General features: G+C 34.1%; 1 protein-coding gene across 8 annotated transcripts in view; it reads left to right on the forward strand.

Annotated features, from left to right (window-relative positions):
- Positions 1-18,001, forward strand: part of ZMYM4 (zinc finger MYM-type containing 4) — a 148,926-nt gene that overhangs the window by 92,784 nt on the left and 38,141 nt on the right. For 5 of the 8 annotated variants that reach the window (XM_045476662.1, XM_045476660.1, XM_045476663.1 and 2 more), the window contains 13 exons: positions 917-979; positions 3,716-3,800; positions 4,036-4,291; positions 8,390-8,564; positions 8,861-9,073; positions 11,671-11,821; positions 12,316-12,431; positions 13,483-13,758; positions 13,933-14,083; positions 15,576-15,748; positions 16,537-16,687; positions 17,490-17,630; positions 17,955-17,992. In XM_045476662.1, coding sequence (XP_045332618.1) covers positions 917-979; positions 3,716-3,800; positions 4,036-4,291; positions 8,390-8,564; positions 8,861-9,073; positions 11,671-11,821; positions 12,316-12,431; positions 13,483-13,758; positions 13,933-14,083; positions 15,576-15,748; positions 16,537-16,687; positions 17,490-17,630; positions 17,955-17,992 — 1,989 coding nt within the window. The remainder of the gene's footprint in view (positions 1-916; positions 980-3,715; positions 3,801-4,035; positions 4,292-8,389; positions 8,565-8,860; positions 9,074-11,670; positions 11,822-12,315; positions 12,432-13,482; positions 13,759-13,932; positions 14,084-15,575; positions 15,749-16,536; positions 16,688-17,489; positions 17,631-17,954; positions 17,993-18,001) is intronic. The other 3 variants (XM_045476661.1, XM_045476667.1, XM_045476666.1) reach the window with 1 other exon arrangement.

The raw sequence follows: 18,001 nt of genomic DNA on the forward strand, positions 1-18,001 counted from the left end.
TTTTATCTCTTGTTAAAGTAAATGGATTATGATGGGAAAGCAAATAAATTTTCACAATAGTGAGTCATAGAGTTTTAGAAAGTAGAATGCATTAATTAAATGCTGGGCTTTTTTTAAGGTATATCAGATTAACTTGGCTATAGGTACTGGGTTCTTCATTTCTAAAATATTGTCTTGGGATATGGATACAATTCTTCCTTTATGGTAAACAAAGGGAAGGTAAAGCTATTGGTAAAGGATTTTTTTGTTTTGTTTTGATAACCTGTTTTTCTTCTGAAAGCTTTTGAAGCCATCAGATTTTCACTTAAGTTATTAGTCATTGTTTATAATTAAATATTTGTAAAGTTAGTCATTATTAGGGGGATACTAACATAAACATGATTCTGCCTTGAAGGCGTTGTGCGGTCTATAAGTAGAGTACTTAAGATATACTTATTTTACTATAGTATATAAGTAATATGTACTTGAGGCTTAAGGAACGTATCAGAAGTTTGGAATAATTGTCATAAACAGTGAAAAAGAGCTGACTGGAGACCATTAAAGTATGTCAATAAGTATTGATTTTTTCGGGAGTTTTCTGAGATTAAAAAAAGTTTTTTTTACTTGAAATTTGCTTTAATATACTATATAATGTAGGAATGTCAGGATGAGCCAATGTTAGGAAATCTTTTAATACATAATTTCAACTGGTCAAATAAGACTGGATAGATAGATGCAGAAAGACATCTCACGTAATTTACTGTGCATTTCTTGTAATAGATACTCTCTTGGTCATGGTAAGGAAATATCTACTTCAGATCAATAACAATCATTGAATTTAAGAGTAAAATGATGGAAACCTGTTAATAATTACTAAAAGAACACAAATTACTGATGTCAGCATTATTATTTAACTCTTGTTGGATTTTCGACCCAGTACATGTTAAAGAAATTAGAAGAAATAATGGAAAAGGGGAGACAAAATTGTCATCGTTTACTGGTAAGGATCTTTATTAGAGAATTAATAGAGTTCATGAAAGTATAGTGGAGTAGCTAGTTGAATTTTAGTTATATGAAAGATAGCAATATTTCTGTAAATCACTTGTTTCTCAGAGAATATGATGAAAATATTTGGTATTTCCCTTGGCAAAGCAACTAGAAAGTACTTATGTCAGGTGAAAGACAATTTGATAGAATGGAGAGACTTTTAAAAAAATGTAAGATATTAGTTATTCCCAAATTAAGATACAGTTTTGATAACAGTTCTGATGACAATATCCGTAGGTTCTAATGTTTTGAAGAATAGGCATCCACACAAACATTAGACATGTGTTCTAAAAATATAGGTTGATAGTGGTGGACTATTGTATAAATGGTTAAACCTCTCATGATTACGTTTATTAGGATAGTGTGATATCCTAAAAATAGGCTGGCTCAGTTGGTGGAGCATGTGACTCTTGATCTTGGGGCCTTGAGTTTGGGCCCCATGCTGGGGGTAGACTTTATTTAAAAAAAAAATACGGCTGATAATGATACAGAATAGATTGCCACAAAAGAGACATTTTCAAAGCAATCTGATCTGTTAACAGTGAATGGAAGGAATTCACTACTCAGAGAAAGAAAAACTAGTCCTTTAAACATCAAAATAAATAAATTCCAGATGGATTAAATTAGGGATTGTGCAAATTAGCAGCAGCATGCCAAATCCAGCCTGCTTTCTGTGTTTCTGTTTTGTTTTTGTTTTTCTGCACACTGTTTTTGTAAATGAAGTTTTATTGGATCATTGCCACATTCATTTCATTTACATATTACCTATGGGTGTTTCTGCTCTACCAGGACAGAGTTGAGTAGTTGTGGTAGTATGGCCTCCAAAATAAAAAAAATATTTAGTATCTGGCCCTTCGCAGATAAAGTTTGCTGACCTCTGGATGAAAGGACTGTTTTACAAACAATGAAACCATTTTCTTAGTGTTTTATTTTGGAAGTAGAACTTTATAAGAATCGAAGGAGTCACGAAGGTAAAAACTAGATTTTTGGCATAGAAATGGAAACTTTATAAAAAGTTTTAAAAGTACATATTGAGGAAATGTTGATAACATGCTATACAGGGTTAATATTGTTATATTATAATGCTTTTTTGTAAGTGGATATTACAAAAAGAATTGCAGATTGAAATGAAATAGTGGGGAAAGACTTCAATGGCTTTTCACAAATTGCTAGAATAAATCTAATCAGAAGTTTAAAAACAACAACCTGTCATTGTGTATCAAGAACATTTACTGTGTGCCTTTTTACCTAGTAATTTCACTTCAAGAATCCTTTCCTTAGAAGATAATGCTAAGTATGAGAGTATGAATATTCACTTAAGATATTCATCATGGCATTTCTAATTATACCAAATGTGAGGAAACAAATGGACTGACTGACATTGGGTTATGGTCATATAATCTCATAGTGTTATGCAGGGCCATCAAATTGGAGACTGAGGCCAAAGGAAAAATCAGTAATACTGATCCTGTCTTTATTTATTTAAGTTTTGTTATTTTGTTCATGGATTTTGCATTTTTTCATTTTTAAAAATGCCACATTGAAACACTAATTTATCTTGATTACTGAGATTTTTGGTACCTTAACTTTGTGCCTGAGGCAAATGCCTCACTCACCCTATCCCAGTTCGATCCCTGTGTAATCTGGTATATCTATTAAATAATACACATCTATCAGTACTTCTCAAACTTGAGTAATGTACCAGATACCTCTTAACCACAAAAAAAGGGGGATATTTTGGAGTTGCCTGAGAATTCCAAGAATAAGAGATCTGCTGGGGTTTCGCACATTTCAGTGTGATTAGCAATTAATCAAAATAAAAGTTAAATCTGGCACTTAGAGTTTTCACAGTGCAATAATAGAATTGTTAAAGCAAATAACAGCACTGAAAACTTGTAGTATAACTCCGTTATATGTGGTTATTCATGACTAAAAATAAGTTTACATTTACCAAAAAAGTCATTGAAATAGATGCAGTTTTTAAAAATATTCTCTTAGAATTCTCAGACTCCCTACAGTACGTCTGTAGACCTCAGGGATTCTTGGACTCCAACTTAAAAAACACGGACATTTAGCCACTTGAAGTGATTTTGGAGTAAAATGTAATAATATGCAAATGTTTCACTGACTCAAGTGATCAAGAAATCATTTTACTAGAATGATATATTCAGTTTAATTACAACTATGTAGAGAAATAAAATCTCTGACTACAGGAGGGGAAAAGACTGGAAAGAAATATACCAAGAGAAAATGGTGGTTGTTTTGGTGTGATAGAAATATGATTAGAATTTTTCCTTATTTCTGCTTGTCTAAATTTTGTATAGTTTTACAATACAAAATATAGTTTGTGTATTACTTTTATAATAGATAAACAGCAACTTAAAATACTGTAATAATAATTGTCAAAAATAATTTAAATATCTGGTAGTGCTACAAGGCTAATTGGGTAGCTTCCTTCATTTTTTTTTTTGTTTGTTTCTTTCTCAGCATATACAAACCTATTATACCCTTATTGCAATTATAGTTTGCTTGCTATTATTTCTTATTAATGGTAATGTAGTATAAATTCCCCTCCCCACCTTCCCACCCATGTAGCCAAAACAAAACTTATTGAATGTCTGGATTTCTTTAGATATTTTATATTTATTCTTTTCTCTAAATATTTATTTATTTATTTTCTTTTTTAAAGGAGTATAGTCATGGCCAACAGCAAAAAACTCAAGAAGGGGAACTGAAAATTAGTGCTGTGTTTTCAGTCAGTGGCAGTCCTCTTGGTAAGAAACAGAATTGAGTAAATGAATCATGTTTATTTATTCTGACCAGTATGAGTGAGAGGAAGTATCTACTTGTATTAGTAAGCTAGGCAGTTCTCTGCTCATTTAGGATGGCTGTCATTTATATTGGATAATTAGTTTGGGGTTTCAAGACTGGTTATGGAAGAGGAAGAAAGGATATATACATAAAATTCATGATGAAAAGTAAAACATTTTTCTTTTAATTTTTTTTAAGCTCCACAGTTGACTACTGGCTTTCAGCCTTCACTGGCGTCATCTGGCATGAATAAAATGCTTCCTTCAGTTCCAGCCACAGCTGTTCGAGTTTCCTGTTCTGGTTGTAAAAAAATCCTCCAGAAGGGGCAAACTGCTTACCAGAGGAAAGGGTCGACTCAGCTCTTCTGTTCTACACTGTGCCTCACTGGATATACAGTTCCACCTGCCCGCCCACCACCTCCTCCCACCAAGAAAACTTGTTCAAGTTGCTCAAAGTATAGCAGAATTCTAAATTATCTTCTGTTTCCTTTTAAAACACTTCATTCTTATCTGTGTATTGTTTAGTTTTCTACATTTCCATATTTTTTGGTAATTGCCACAGTATGTTGTTGCTTTCAGTTTTTCTGGATCTTAGGTGCTCAGCTTATTTTAATTATAAATAATGTGCCTTTTATATATTGAGATGTTTTTGAAACCAGCCTTTCCCATCCATGTTAGTTGAGATGCTTCATAAAACAAAAACTACACCACTTAAGTCATATAATACCACAATATTTTATTTGTAGGTAATAGATACTGAAATCCAAAAATATTTAAAGTTATGTATCCTGTTATCTAATTGGAATTCATTTAATACCTTTCTTATCTTTAAAAGTACTCCAGTGTAAAAAAAAGAAAAAAGGACTCCAATATATATTTTTATCTTCCCAATATCTCTGAACTGCCTCAGAGGTACCATTTCAGTGTTTAATATCAAAAGAATATGACCTTAGACCTTGATGAGATCATCCTGATATATTTGAAGAATGTGAACTAATTTTGGCTGATTTGGTAACGTGATTGTTAAAACTGTTTAAATAGGTCAGAAAAAGATGAATAATGCTCTCATTCTGAAACACTTTGGCCTGTTATTAAACTGTTCAAACCATGATTTATTAGTTTAGATATTTGTGTTTATAGTGCCTTACGTGGATCCTTCCCTTTCTCTGGAAAGGGAAAAAAGATGCTCCCTCTTCTGGTTTAAATGAAAAAAGGCATTTTAGAGACTTGAAAGAAATTTGAATGTGGTTAGAAGTCTTTTTGGAAGTTAGTTATGTGGGCTTCCCTTTATGTTTCATGTTTGATTTAGCAAAAATAGATCTTTATTTATACTGTTTGAATTATAAAGCATGCTTTTGAAAGTGTGTACCTCTTTTCTATATTCTAGTATATTCATCATCAGATTCTAAGATTAAGTCAACCTGAAAATTATATTTATAGGGTTTTTTTTTCCTGTTTTCTGTTTTGCCATGAGACAATTTCATATAACTTCCTTTTATGCTTCTTTATTTAATTCTACTTTAGTGATAGGCACTTTCTGAAATTTTGATTCTATTTCTTCTTTCATAATAATAGCCCTAGATAGTTCAGAGATGTTATCAGTGAATTTCAAAATGACCTTAGAAAACTCACAGAAGGGGTTTTTGTTTTTTTGTTTTGTTTTTTATTTATTTTGAGAGAGACAGTGTGAGCAGGGAGAGGCAGAGAGAGAATCCCAAGCAGCGTCTGCACTGTCAGTGGGTAGCCCAGTGCAGGGTGCAAACCCATGAACCAAACCATGAAATCATGACCTAAGCCGAAATCAAGAGTTGGATGCTTAACTGATTGAGCCACCCAGGCATCCCAGAAACCCATAGAAGTTTTAAGATGTGTGCCCTCTTTCTTTGTTTTTAAATTCTTGTGCATACATATTTTTATTTTAGGTCATTTTTACCTACATATCATATCTTACCTATCTTGATCTTATGTAGTTTGGTTATCCTTTAAGATTGCATTTCTCTTTTGTTATGTTTGGTCTTATCCATAAATCTTCCATTTTTTCATCCTGTCATTTCTTGACTCTTAACTGTTCTACCTCTTCATTCACATATTCTATTATCCTTTTTTGTTTTTTTTTTTTTTAAATCCCTCGTTCTTTTCCATTTGCCTCTTACTGTCCTTTCAGGTACTCCTTACCTGCCTGATCTTCTCCATTTTCTTTCTTTTCTCCCCTTCTCATTTTACAGGATATCTTTCCTATTGTTGCTCAGTCCTCAACCACTGATCAGTCTTGTTTTTCCTTGCATTTTGTTTTATTCCTGAACTACTCTTTTATCTCCTTTTTACCACTTAACCATTCCTCCCCTTGTTTTCCTCTTACACAGTCAGACTGCAGAAGTATAGGATGGTCTGATTTATCTGACTATAATATTGTTGAATTGGATCGTACCTTAAGTATAAGGAAATTGGATTCAAAGAAATTAAAAGAGTTCCTCTGTGTCACATAACTGGTTAATTTTGGCAAATGCATCGCCTGCCCCTGCCACTCCATATAATCAAACAGGTTTAATTTGTAAGTTAATCCCTTGAAGGAGCCCAAGAAGGATTTCAATTTAATTTGAATGGGTGGAGCTAGAAAAGATTTCCATCCTGATAGCCACTGCTATTTTTATAGACCAGTAGAGATCTAGCAGCAGCACTTAGGAAGATTAAAAAAAACAAACAAACAAAAAAAACCTCATTAGCTCTTTGAATTACGTTTTATTTTTCTTAATCTTTTATTAACCATATTTCTTAGCATCTTGAATTTAACCTAAATTCTGAATATATTTTAGCTAATCATCATTTAATTTTCAGGTTTCCTTAGTAATAAGGACCTAACGCTTAGTTTTTAAAAATCTGTTTCAAAATCCTACTTAAAAGAGGTAATTTGGAGGGTAATTTTTTTAATGCTTTTAGATAAAATTACTTGATACAATGATAGAGAAGTAACTATTTTGGGATTGTCTGTATCATTTCTGAATTTTTACTGTTTGGAATCAGATAAAATCTATGATAAGATGTAATGTAGTTGGATGCTAAGCATACTAAGGCGAGTGAGAAATACCTACTTTTATACTCTTTTGCTTTGATCAGTGCTGCTCCTCAATTCTTATTTCCTTAACCTTCTGGAAAACTCCTATTTAAGACATAGCAAAAATAGCCTTTCATGTTACATATTGTCTGAAATAATTGTTTCTTCATTTCTCTTTCTGTTGTGCGTTATATTTTTTCATAATTAGTTCACTTTTATATTTTAAGAATGCTTCTGTTATGGCATTTTATGTCATTTGTCTGTTTGTCCCAATATAGTGTGAGCGCCTTTAGTGCATGCTTGTACCATATTTTTATACAGGATGTAGCTAGTGGCTGGCTCAATATAAGTGCTCAGTAAATACCCCTATAAATGAAATATATTAAAATCTACTTAAAAAATAACTGTGAAGGCAAAAAAAAAAAAAAAAAATGCAGAAACTAGAGGTTCCTGGAGCTACTAAGTATAGAAGATGAGGTATGAAGTTATACATTACAGCATATGAGGTGTTCCTGGTGATGATTCCCATTATGTTTACTATTATCTTTTATTGAATCAGAGATATTTGTCATCTTTTCTAAAAAGTGCTCTATTCGTATAATTTAAGTTGCAAGAATGAATATAATGGCTTATATACTATTATGTGTATGTGTATTCATGAGAGAGAGACACTATTTGGAAAATTTCATCAAGGCATTGTTTTCCCATTGGCTTTTAAAGTGCTTTACACTTAAACTATCTGATAAACTACTATTTAGGAACAGTGGTTTAGGGGTAAGATAAAGGGTGGAGTGGTAGGGAGCCTTTAAAGGTTTTAATATTCATTGCCTTTGCTACTAATACTTGTAAATTAAATTATTTAGATATGGAAATACTCTATTTTGTATAACCATGCTAGAATATACACTTTGTAGCTCATTCATTCATTCATTCATTGATTCATTAAAGGTTTTATTTAAATAATCTCTACACCCAACGTGGGTCTTGAACTCACAACCCTGAGATCAAGAGTTGCATGTTGTACTGACTGAGCCAGCCAGGCGGCCCTGTATTTTTACTCTTAAATGATAGTGTTTTGTTTTTTTTCTTTTTTGATTTTTCAAGTGTATGTAAAATTAAAAATAGTTTTAATTATTTTTAAAGAGTATTTTGAAAATATAGAAGAGCCTAAAAAAGAAAATTCCTATCTCTTATAATCCCACCTACTAGAGATAATGAATGATAACTGTTTGATGTGTAGTCTGTTAGTCTTAAAATATAGTATATTAATCATCACAACAGTTCTATGAAATAAGTCATGTGTTAGAAGTTCTGTTTTATGGAACAGAACTTAAGGATCAGAGCAATTTATCAATTTATCCAGGAAAACTGAGGCTTTCTCATTTAAGTAACAGTGCCCTTTCCATACACCTGTAATGGCCTCTGTGTTACTTATTAACTCACAAAAAAGGAAAAATACAAATGATACTGTGGCTTATTTTATCTTTGTTATCATTTTTAGAGACATTTTAAATCCAAAGGATGTGATCAGTGCCCAGTTTGAAAATACCACAGCTAGTAAAGATTTTTGCAGTCAGTCATGTCTGTCAACATACGAACTGAAAAGGAAACCTGTTGTCACCATAAATACGAATAGCATTTCAACCAAATGCAGCATGTGTCAGAAGAATGCTGTTGTAAGTCATCTTTTTACTTTATTGGGGTGTGTGGGGGGAAAATCTAATATTTGTGCTTAAAACAGATTTTTTTTTTTTAATGTTTGTTTCTTTTGAGAGAGAGAGAGGGAGACAGAGAATCTCAATCAGGCTCCGTGCTGTCAGCCCAGAGCCCGATGAGGGGCTTGATCCCTTGAGCTTATGACCTGAGCCAATACCAAGAGTCAGACGTTCAGCCTATTGAGCCACCCAGGCACCCCAAGAACAGCTTTTGATGGTCTGTGCTTGTGATTTGTTTGTTGTTTTTTAATTCCTAGATTCGACATGAAGTTAATTACCAGAATGTGGTACATAAACTTTGCAGTGATGCCTGCTTCTCTAAGTTTCGCTCTGCCAACAACCTCACCATGAACTGTTGTGAGAACTGTGGGGGCTACTGCTACAGTGGCTCTGGGCAGTGCCACGTGCTTCAGATAGAGGGCCAGTCTAAGAAGTTCTGTAGTTCAGCATGTGTCACGGCGTATAAGCAGGTACATGACTGTATCTAACCCCGATGTCTTTGTTCATTTCAGGAGGACCTACGTTTTTTGGTAGTACTTACTTATGAAAATGCCGCAGTATAAATACTAAGATCTTATTATTAGCTTAATTGATGTACTTTACATATAAATAGGATTTGTCAAATGAATGTTATTAAAAACCCGGTTATAGAGTTTTGTAAATAGCGTATTTCTCTTCATGCATTTGAAATACATGCTTGTGGGCATGACATTTTTATTTCAAATATGATTTATGTTTTTGAATAATATTTTGAAAATACACAAAGAAGAAAAATAATGCATTTCCCAGAGATACCCAGTCTTATCTTTTTGGTGTGTAGCCTTCTTTGAAATATATTTGGTTTGCATATAATATACTTTTTTATTGGACAAGGTAAGGTCCAGGTTACGTACATATTCTTGAATCAGATCTATATAGTTGAAATTGCAATTCAGAAATTGAAAATCTTACCTCTTCATGAAATACGAAAAAAATAAATGTAGGTCATATATTATTTTGTGAATAGATGAGGCTTATAGAAGATGAATTGAATGAATTCTGTATAACAAATACAGCTTCGTTTTTACCATATTTGTAATTTGTTAGCAAATTTTGATCAAAAATTAGATTTTAGAATTCATAAATCCAAAGATATGATAATCTTTTTTGTTTATTTTACAATGCCTTTCTTTTGTAGCATGATAGCTGATCATTCTTTTTCTTAAAATAGTGACTTTTTATACAGTCTACCAACATTCATGAATGTAATAATGTCAATTGAGAAATTCCTTTTAAATTCTTAATACTTTGCAGTGATTTTGGAATTTTAAACATTATATGGTGTTTCCTTTTATTTCTTGTTATTATTCAAGTACATTAAAGGGGCTTAGCTTTACTATTTATTCCTTCCTTTAGAAACTCCTTGTTTTTGCTTTCACAGGGGATAAAAAAAGCCAATATCTTCATGAGTTTATCCTTGTTCAAAAGACTGTTTTCCTGATAACTGTTTCAAGTACTAAAAGTTACTTGGATTCAGTCCATTCAAAGATGGTTTATATTCCACAAGAGAAGGAGAAATAGGTTGAATCATCTTAATTTTAATTTATTTACTATAATTTAGCCATTACTTATTAAATTTCTCACATATTGATATGTCCTGTGGTATAGAGAAAGAATTGGATTTAGAAGTAAAGCATATCTCAGTTTGATATCTTGATTCTCTATTCAAATAGAATTTTACCTTGGATAAACAGTTAAACTCTCTGGGTTTAACTTTTCTTATCTGTGAATGGGTATTATACTACTACTGTCACTGGAATGTTATTAGGATTATGTGAAGGAAGAATGGGAAAGCACCTAGTATAGAACCTGGCATGTTGAAAATGGTCGTATCTGTTGTTTTGTTTTTTTCCTTATATATAATTCATTCAACAAACATTAGATGCGATTCCTGCTTTGAAGGGCTCCATGTCTCCTGAGGGAGATAGACATAAAACTGAGTAGAGATGCTGTGGTGGAAGTATTATGGTGTTCAGTGGGGCACAGAGGAAACATGGTCAGTCCTAGTTGGTAGGACAGGATGAGACTATCAGCAAAAACTTCACAGAGATAATGGATGCTGGATATACTTACAAGTTATCTTGAATGTATGATATACTAGTAGTATTTAGTATTACTGGCTGCTGAATCCCTAATTAAAAAAATTTTTTTTTAATGTTTATTTATTTTTGAGAGAGAGAGAGAGAGAGTGTGTTGAGTGGGGGAAAGGCAGAGAGAGAGGGAGACACAGAAGCAGAAGCAGGCTCCAGGCTCTGAGCTGTCAGCACAGTGCCCGACACGGGGCTCGAACTCACGAGCCGTGAGATCATGACCTGAGCTGAAGTCGGACGACGCTCAACTCACTGAGCCACCCAGGCACCCCTGCTGAATCCCTAATTTAGCGCAAACTTAAGATAATAATAGACTGTTCGATTGCTTATATTTGAAAATTTGTGATATCCAAGGTTTGCTGCCACTTTATTGCTTACTTGCTTTATTGCTTTGTGTGCTTTGTTGTTGTTAGTGATAGAATAGTTGGCAGTGACTTTCCTAATAAGTTTATTAATTTTATTGAAATCACATTTTATTGCCACATATAGCACCTTTTGTAGGGGGGTTCTTCTAATTTTTAGCATAGTGTAAGAGCATGAATTCCCTGTTTGTAATTTTTTAAAAATACTATTTTTAAAACTATAGTTACAATCAATTAGTAGATTCCCAAATTAATTGCTAGGTTGCGTTCAGCATTATTTTTTAATGAGATAGAATATAATGGAAAATATAAAAATGCATCACATGTTATCATAATTTATATTGTTTTATGAAACTTTTTTCAGTTTTATATACATGTATACTACACAAACACAAAAGTTCAGAAGTATGTACTGGGTCACTTTGTAAAATTTATTTCTTACTGAGGATTGTAATCATAAAAGTTTGAAAGCCACTAATTTAAAATATTTCAACAGTGTTAAGTATAAACATTTCAAAGAATTATGCTTTTACTTATCATTTGGTAAAAATGAATGTTATTTTATTCTCTTAATAGAAATCAGCCAAAATTACACCATGTGCGCTTTGCAAATCATTGAGATCCTCAGCAGAAATGATTGAAAATACCAATAGCTTGGGAAAGACAGAGCTTTTCTGTTCTGTTAATTGCTTATCTGCTTACAGAGTTAAAATGGTTACTTCTGCAGGTAATACTGATTTCATAAACTATATAAATATAATAGTTGACAAAATTATGGTTATTGCTTTTTGTATAGTACAGATTTTTGTCCAGATTTAATTGATTTTTAAGGCAAGTTTAAAATATTTCAGATCTGTGTTGTAAAACATCACCTATTGCCTTGATTGCTTAACTTATGTTTATTTATTTGCTTGCCTATTTGTGCATTCCCCTTTACCAAAAGAATTTCATTTGACTTCTTTAAGGTATTTTTTTTATCCACACCTGATTTATTTCAGGGTTCATTTTGTAGTTTCAGGGTAGATCTACTGTGCCAACTTTACATTAAAAGAAATATTTTTAATGTTAAGTTAGTTTTTGTCTGTATGTGACATGATTTAGTTTCAGTTGCTGCAACTTGACCTGGCCCTTGAATTTCATATATTGGATAATATTTATTTTCTCATACATTTGTATACGTTTGTATATATTACTCATTAGTTTTTATTTTGATTTGCTAAGGTGTACAAGTTCAATGTAACAGTTGTAAAACCTCAGCAATCCCTCAGTATCACCTAGCCATGTCAGATGGAAGTATACGCAACTTCTGCAGCTACAGTTGTGTGGTAGCTTTCCAGGTACGGCTTCAGAAATCTTCCTCTCCTGTCAGTGAGTTGCCTACCATAACGTATATAAACTTGTTAGGTGTTTGCTAATGCCTGGATTGCCTGAATTTTTCTCTCAGTCCTATTACACTTGGATTCTTTGATTTTTGATGTGTTTGGAGGCATGTCATTTAACTGCCTCCTGTAAAATTAAATGGTACTGTTACTACCCAGATTATCTATTGGGAGGATGTTATTATTTTATTTTACTTTTATTTTTTGTTAACTTTTTAAAAGTGTATTTATTTATTTTGAGAGAGAGAGAGAGAAGGAGAGAGAACGAGCAGGGTAGGGGCAGAGAGAGCGGGAAGAGAGAAAATCCCAAGCAGGCTTTGTGCTGTCAGCACAGAACCCGGCACGGGGCTCAAACTCACCACCATGAGGTCATGACCTGAGCCAAAATCAAGAATCGGATGCTTAACCAACTGAGTCATCCAGGTGCCCCGGGAGGATATCATTTTTATTTTATTTAATTTACCTTTTTTTTTTTAAATGTTTATTTATTTTGGGAGAGAGCGAGTGTGTGAGCAGGGGAGGGACTGAGAGAATCCCATGCAGACTCTGCACTGTTATTGCTGAGCCCAGTGCAGGGCTCTATCCCATGAACCATGAGGTCATGCCCTGAGCTGAAACCAAGAGTCGGACGCTTAACTAACTGAGCCACCCAGGCCATCCCATGGGGATATTATTTTTAAAGGAGATTATTAGTTTGGGGCTTCTGGCTGGCTCAGTCAGTAGACATGCAACTCTTGATCTCAAGGTCCTGAGTTCGAGCTCCATGTTGCATGTAGAGATTACTTTAAAAAAAAAAGTTTAAAAAATTTAAAGATCATTAGTTATTTTAGTTTCTGCATATAAATGACACTCTATCCATTCACTTCTAAGCTGTTCAAGGGCACGGAGTGTCACCTGTTCACAGGTGTATCTTATGTACCTAGAATTGTGCTTGTCAGACTTAGGCACTCGGTGCTCATTTGACTGAACAAATGATTACATTGATTATCTTGTTTGTTTCATTTTTCAGAATTTGTTCAACAAACCAACAGGAATGAATTCTTCAGTAGTGCCCTTGTCTCAGGGCCAGGTAATTGTAAGCATTCCCACAGGTTCAACAGTGTCAGCAGGTGGGAGTAATACCTCTGCTGTCTCCCCCACCTCCATCAGTAGCTCTGCTGCAGCTGGCCTCCAGCGTCTTGCTGCCCAATCCCAGCACGTTGGGTTTGCACGAAGTGTTGTAAAACTCAAGTGTCAGCACTGTAACCGTCTTTTTGCCACAAAGCCAGAACTTCTTGACTATAAGGTAAAGTATAGGATCCTGATAAAGGGTTTGAGTGTAAAATGGTCTATCTATAAAATCATTTCTAGCTTTTCATCTTTAAAAATTACACTACTTGTTTTAAAATAAGAGGGAATAAAAGATTTCCAAAAGATAAACCAAATGTTTCATTAGTACTTAATGATTATTTCTTTACAGGGTAAAATGTTTCAGTTCTGTGGCAAGAATTGTTCTGATGAATATAAGAAAATAAATAATGTAATGGCAATGTGTGAATATTGTAAAATTGAGAAAATTGTAAAGGAGACTGTGCGATTCTCAGGTGCTGACAAGTCATTCTGTAGTGAAGGTAAAGACAAGATCATCTTACCTACTGATCATGTTGGTCCTCTTAAAAGTAACTGATAATTTAAGCTGTTACTTTGTAAGTTTATCTGTTTTATCCATTGTGTAACAAAGCTTTTTGTTTTGTTTACATTTGGTTTGCTTTTTACTGAGCTAGTCCTTCATATCATATAGATGTTAAAATGAAGGAAAAGATTGTTGAAGTGTATTACAGAAGATGGTGGTGATGTGAAAAACATTTCATGTTTTTAGGTTGATAGGGATTCTTTTAGTTATTGGCGCTTATTTCTTTTTTTTTTTTTTTTTTTCAACGTTTATTTATTTTTGGGACAGAGAGAGACAGAGCATGAACGGGGGAGGGGCAGAGAGAGAGGGAGACACAGAATCGGAAACAGGCTCCAGGCTCTGAGCCATCAGCCCAGAGCCCGATGCGGGGCTCGAACTCACGGACCGCGAGATCGTGACCTGGCTGAAGTCGGGCGCTTAACCGACTGCGCCACCCAGGCGCCCCTATTGGCGCTTATTTCTAAAGAGAAACTTCTTAGGGGCACCTGAGTGACTCAGTCGGTTAAGTGTCTGACTTTGACTCAGGTCATGATCTCACAGTTTGTGAGTTTGAGCCCCTGCATCAGGCTCTTGGCTGTCAGTGTGGAGCCCGGAGCCTGCTTCGGATTCTGTGTCTCCCTCTGTCTGCCCCTCCCCTTGCTTGTGCTCACCCTCTAAATAAATAAGTAAGTAAGTAAGTAAATAAATAAATAAAAGCAAACATTTATTTTTGGGACAGAGAGAGACAGAGCATGAACGGGGGAAGGGCAGAGAGAGAGGGAGACACAGAATCGGAAACAGGCTCCAGGCTTTGAGCCATCAGCCCAGAGCCCGACGCGGGGCTCGAACTCACGGACCGCGAGATCGTGACCTGGCTGAAATCGGACGCCTAACCGACTGCGCCACCCAGGCGCCCCAATAAAAGCAAACATTTAAACATAAATAAATAAATAGAACTTCTTACATTTTAGTAGCATCCTAAATTATATTTTTATTGTTTTAAATAGTCATTATATTTCTGAATATAATAGACAAATCAGTATGAGGTAGATTTTCTATTTCGATGACTTTTTTGTATGTTTAAAATGTTTTATTCTAAAACTGTACATGATTAACCTCCTAGACTATTGGCTTTCAAATCTTTTGACCACAACACAAAAGAAGAAGTACATTTTACATTGTGACCCAGTATGTTATCACCTACCCAAGTAAAACAAAGTTTTAGGAAACAAAACTGAGTTTTATTATATGTGATGCTCTGTAATATTTACTATCCTGTCCTATTTTGTTTGAAAAAGAAAATGATAGTATAGATTCTATAAATTGATCTCTTGGTCTACTAACTGGTAAGGATCCAACTGTAAAAACATTGTCTTAGAGCATTTAAGTTTAAAGATGTAGGTACTTAATTAATTTTATTCTAATGTTAATTTTATTTTTCCTGTTTTTAGGTTGCAAATTGCTTTATAAACATGACTTGGCGAAACGCTGGGGAAATCACTGTAAAATGTGCAGTTATTGTTTACAGACATCTCCCAAATTGGTACAGAATAATTTGGGGGGGAAAGTAGAAGAGTTCTGTTGTGAAGAATGCATGTCCAAATATACAGTTCTATTCTATCAGGTAATTAAAATTAATATCCTTGGGGTTTTTCAAATTAAGGCATACATTATTCCCTTCTTTTATTCTTTAAAGTAGCATGAAGGGCAATGTAATGATTTTAAAACTTTTAAGTATTAAATGTATTATGTTGTCCTGCGGTATTAATGTAAGATTTAAGATGACTTTAATGTCACTGAAGTTATGTTCTTTTTGTTTTTAATTTCCTTGTAGAAGATGTATCAGTCTTAAGACATTAAAGAGTTTAAAATTAGCATTTTATCTATTTATTATTTAACTAAAATGAATTTGTCTTCTGAAGTTTTTGAAGAAGATAGGTTTTATTTTCATTTCACTATGTTTTTTAATTACTCTTTATTGGCATCTTTATAATGTGACTTTTTTTTTTAATTTTTTTTTTTTTTTTAACGTTTATTTTTGAGACAGAGACAGAGCATGAACGGGGGAGGGTCAGAGAGAGGGAGACACAGAATCTGAAACAGGCTCCAGGCTCTGAGCTGTCAGCACAGAGCCTGACACGGGGCTCGAACTCACGGACCGCAAGATCATGACCTGAGCCGAAGTCAGACGCTTAACCGACTGAGCCACCCAAGCGCCCCTATAATGTGACTTTTAATATGTAGTGTAAATGATTTGAAAAATGATAAATGTTTACCATTTTAGGATGGTTTTCATTTTTATGTTCTAAATTCTAAGTTAATTTCCTCACTTGTTATGTGTGAACTCCTTTTATTCTGTCAGACCAGAGATAATTTGTATTTTACTCTTTTACTATCTTATTTCATTTTTAGATGGCCAAATGTGATGGTTGTAAGCGACAGGGTAAACTCAGTGAGTCCTTGAAATGGCGAGGAGAAATGAAACATTTCTGTAACCTGCTTTGTATCTTGATGTTCTGTAATCAGCAAAGTATGTGTGACCCACCTTCACAAAACAATGCAGGTAAAATTAAACTTTATAGTCTTTGATCAGTGCCAGGGACCAACTACTGTTCTACAGATTGGGAACTTTAAACAGTTGTTAATAATTTCATGAAATGCAAATTTCACTCTGTTCAAATGACATTAACGTTTGAATCCCTTTTTGTTTAACTAAATCTTAAAGCTTTGTAGAAAGGAGTTCATTTAGTTTTCTCTGAACATTTTGAATTAAATATACTCTGTAAGAACTGGGACAGAATGGCAGTTAATATTTTGTAATGGGTATATACACCTTGACTTCCTTAAACAAGGATTTGAGAGTGTAACAAAGGACATAGAATATAAATCACATGGCCTTTTTTTTTTTTTAATTTAATTTTTTTTTCACGTTTATTTATTTTTGAGACAGAGAGAGACAGAGCATGAACGGGGGAGGGGCAGAGAGAGAGGGAGACAGAATCGGAAGCAGGCTCCAGGCTCTGAGCCATCAGCGCAGAGCCCGACACGGGGCTCGAACTCACGGACCGCGAGATCGCGACCTGGGCTGAAGTCCGACGCTTAACCGACTGAGCCACCCAGGCGCCCCCACATGGCCTTTTAAATACACCACATGTGTAGTTTTACAAGAGAAAATACATGGAATACTTCTAAGTTTCACTAATTAAAAAATAGGAAAAAAAAAACCGAGTTAATCCTAACGTGATTCTTTGCTCTGACAGAATTTAACTTTACTGAAAGCATTGTTTAACCTCCTTGAGATGTTGGTTTCTATGTATGTGCATATAAATTAAATGAGGTCTTTTTATTTTTGTTTATTTAATCAGCAAGTATTTCCATGGTGCCAGCTGCTTCAGCAGGGCCCCCATCTCTAAGAAAAGATTCAACTCCAGTTATAGCCAATGTGGTATCATTAGCCAGTGCTCCTGCTGCTCAGCCCACAGTGAATTCTAACAGTGTCTTACAAGGTATGTCTGATTTGAAAGCATTTATCTAGCCTTTTGAGGTTGAGTACAGGGGTTCTGTCTTTATTCCGTCACTGGTCATTTTCAAATATTTGACACATTTATATTATGAGTGGTGGCTCTCTGTGGGCTGTTAGGCACTAAACAATGTTTTTGTCCCTTTTTCTCACGTGATAACTTTAGATGCTAGTCTTTCCCATGAATTAAGATAATACCTGTTTTTATTTGGAGATTTTGTGTCTGTTATCCCACCATCAGCTTTAAATGCTGCTGTTTATGTTTAAATAATTGTGTAAGATCCTAAATATTTATTTTAATTTATATCAGGTGCAGTTCCAACAGTAACAGCGAAAATCATTGGGGACGTAAGTTTT

The sequence above is a fragment of the Leopardus geoffroyi genome, chromosome C1 (assembly GCF_018350155.1).
Source record: "Leopardus geoffroyi isolate Oge1 chromosome C1, O.geoffroyi_Oge1_pat1.0, whole genome shotgun sequence".
Classification (NCBI taxonomy): Eukaryota; Metazoa; Chordata; class Mammalia; order Carnivora; family Felidae; genus Leopardus; species Leopardus geoffroyi.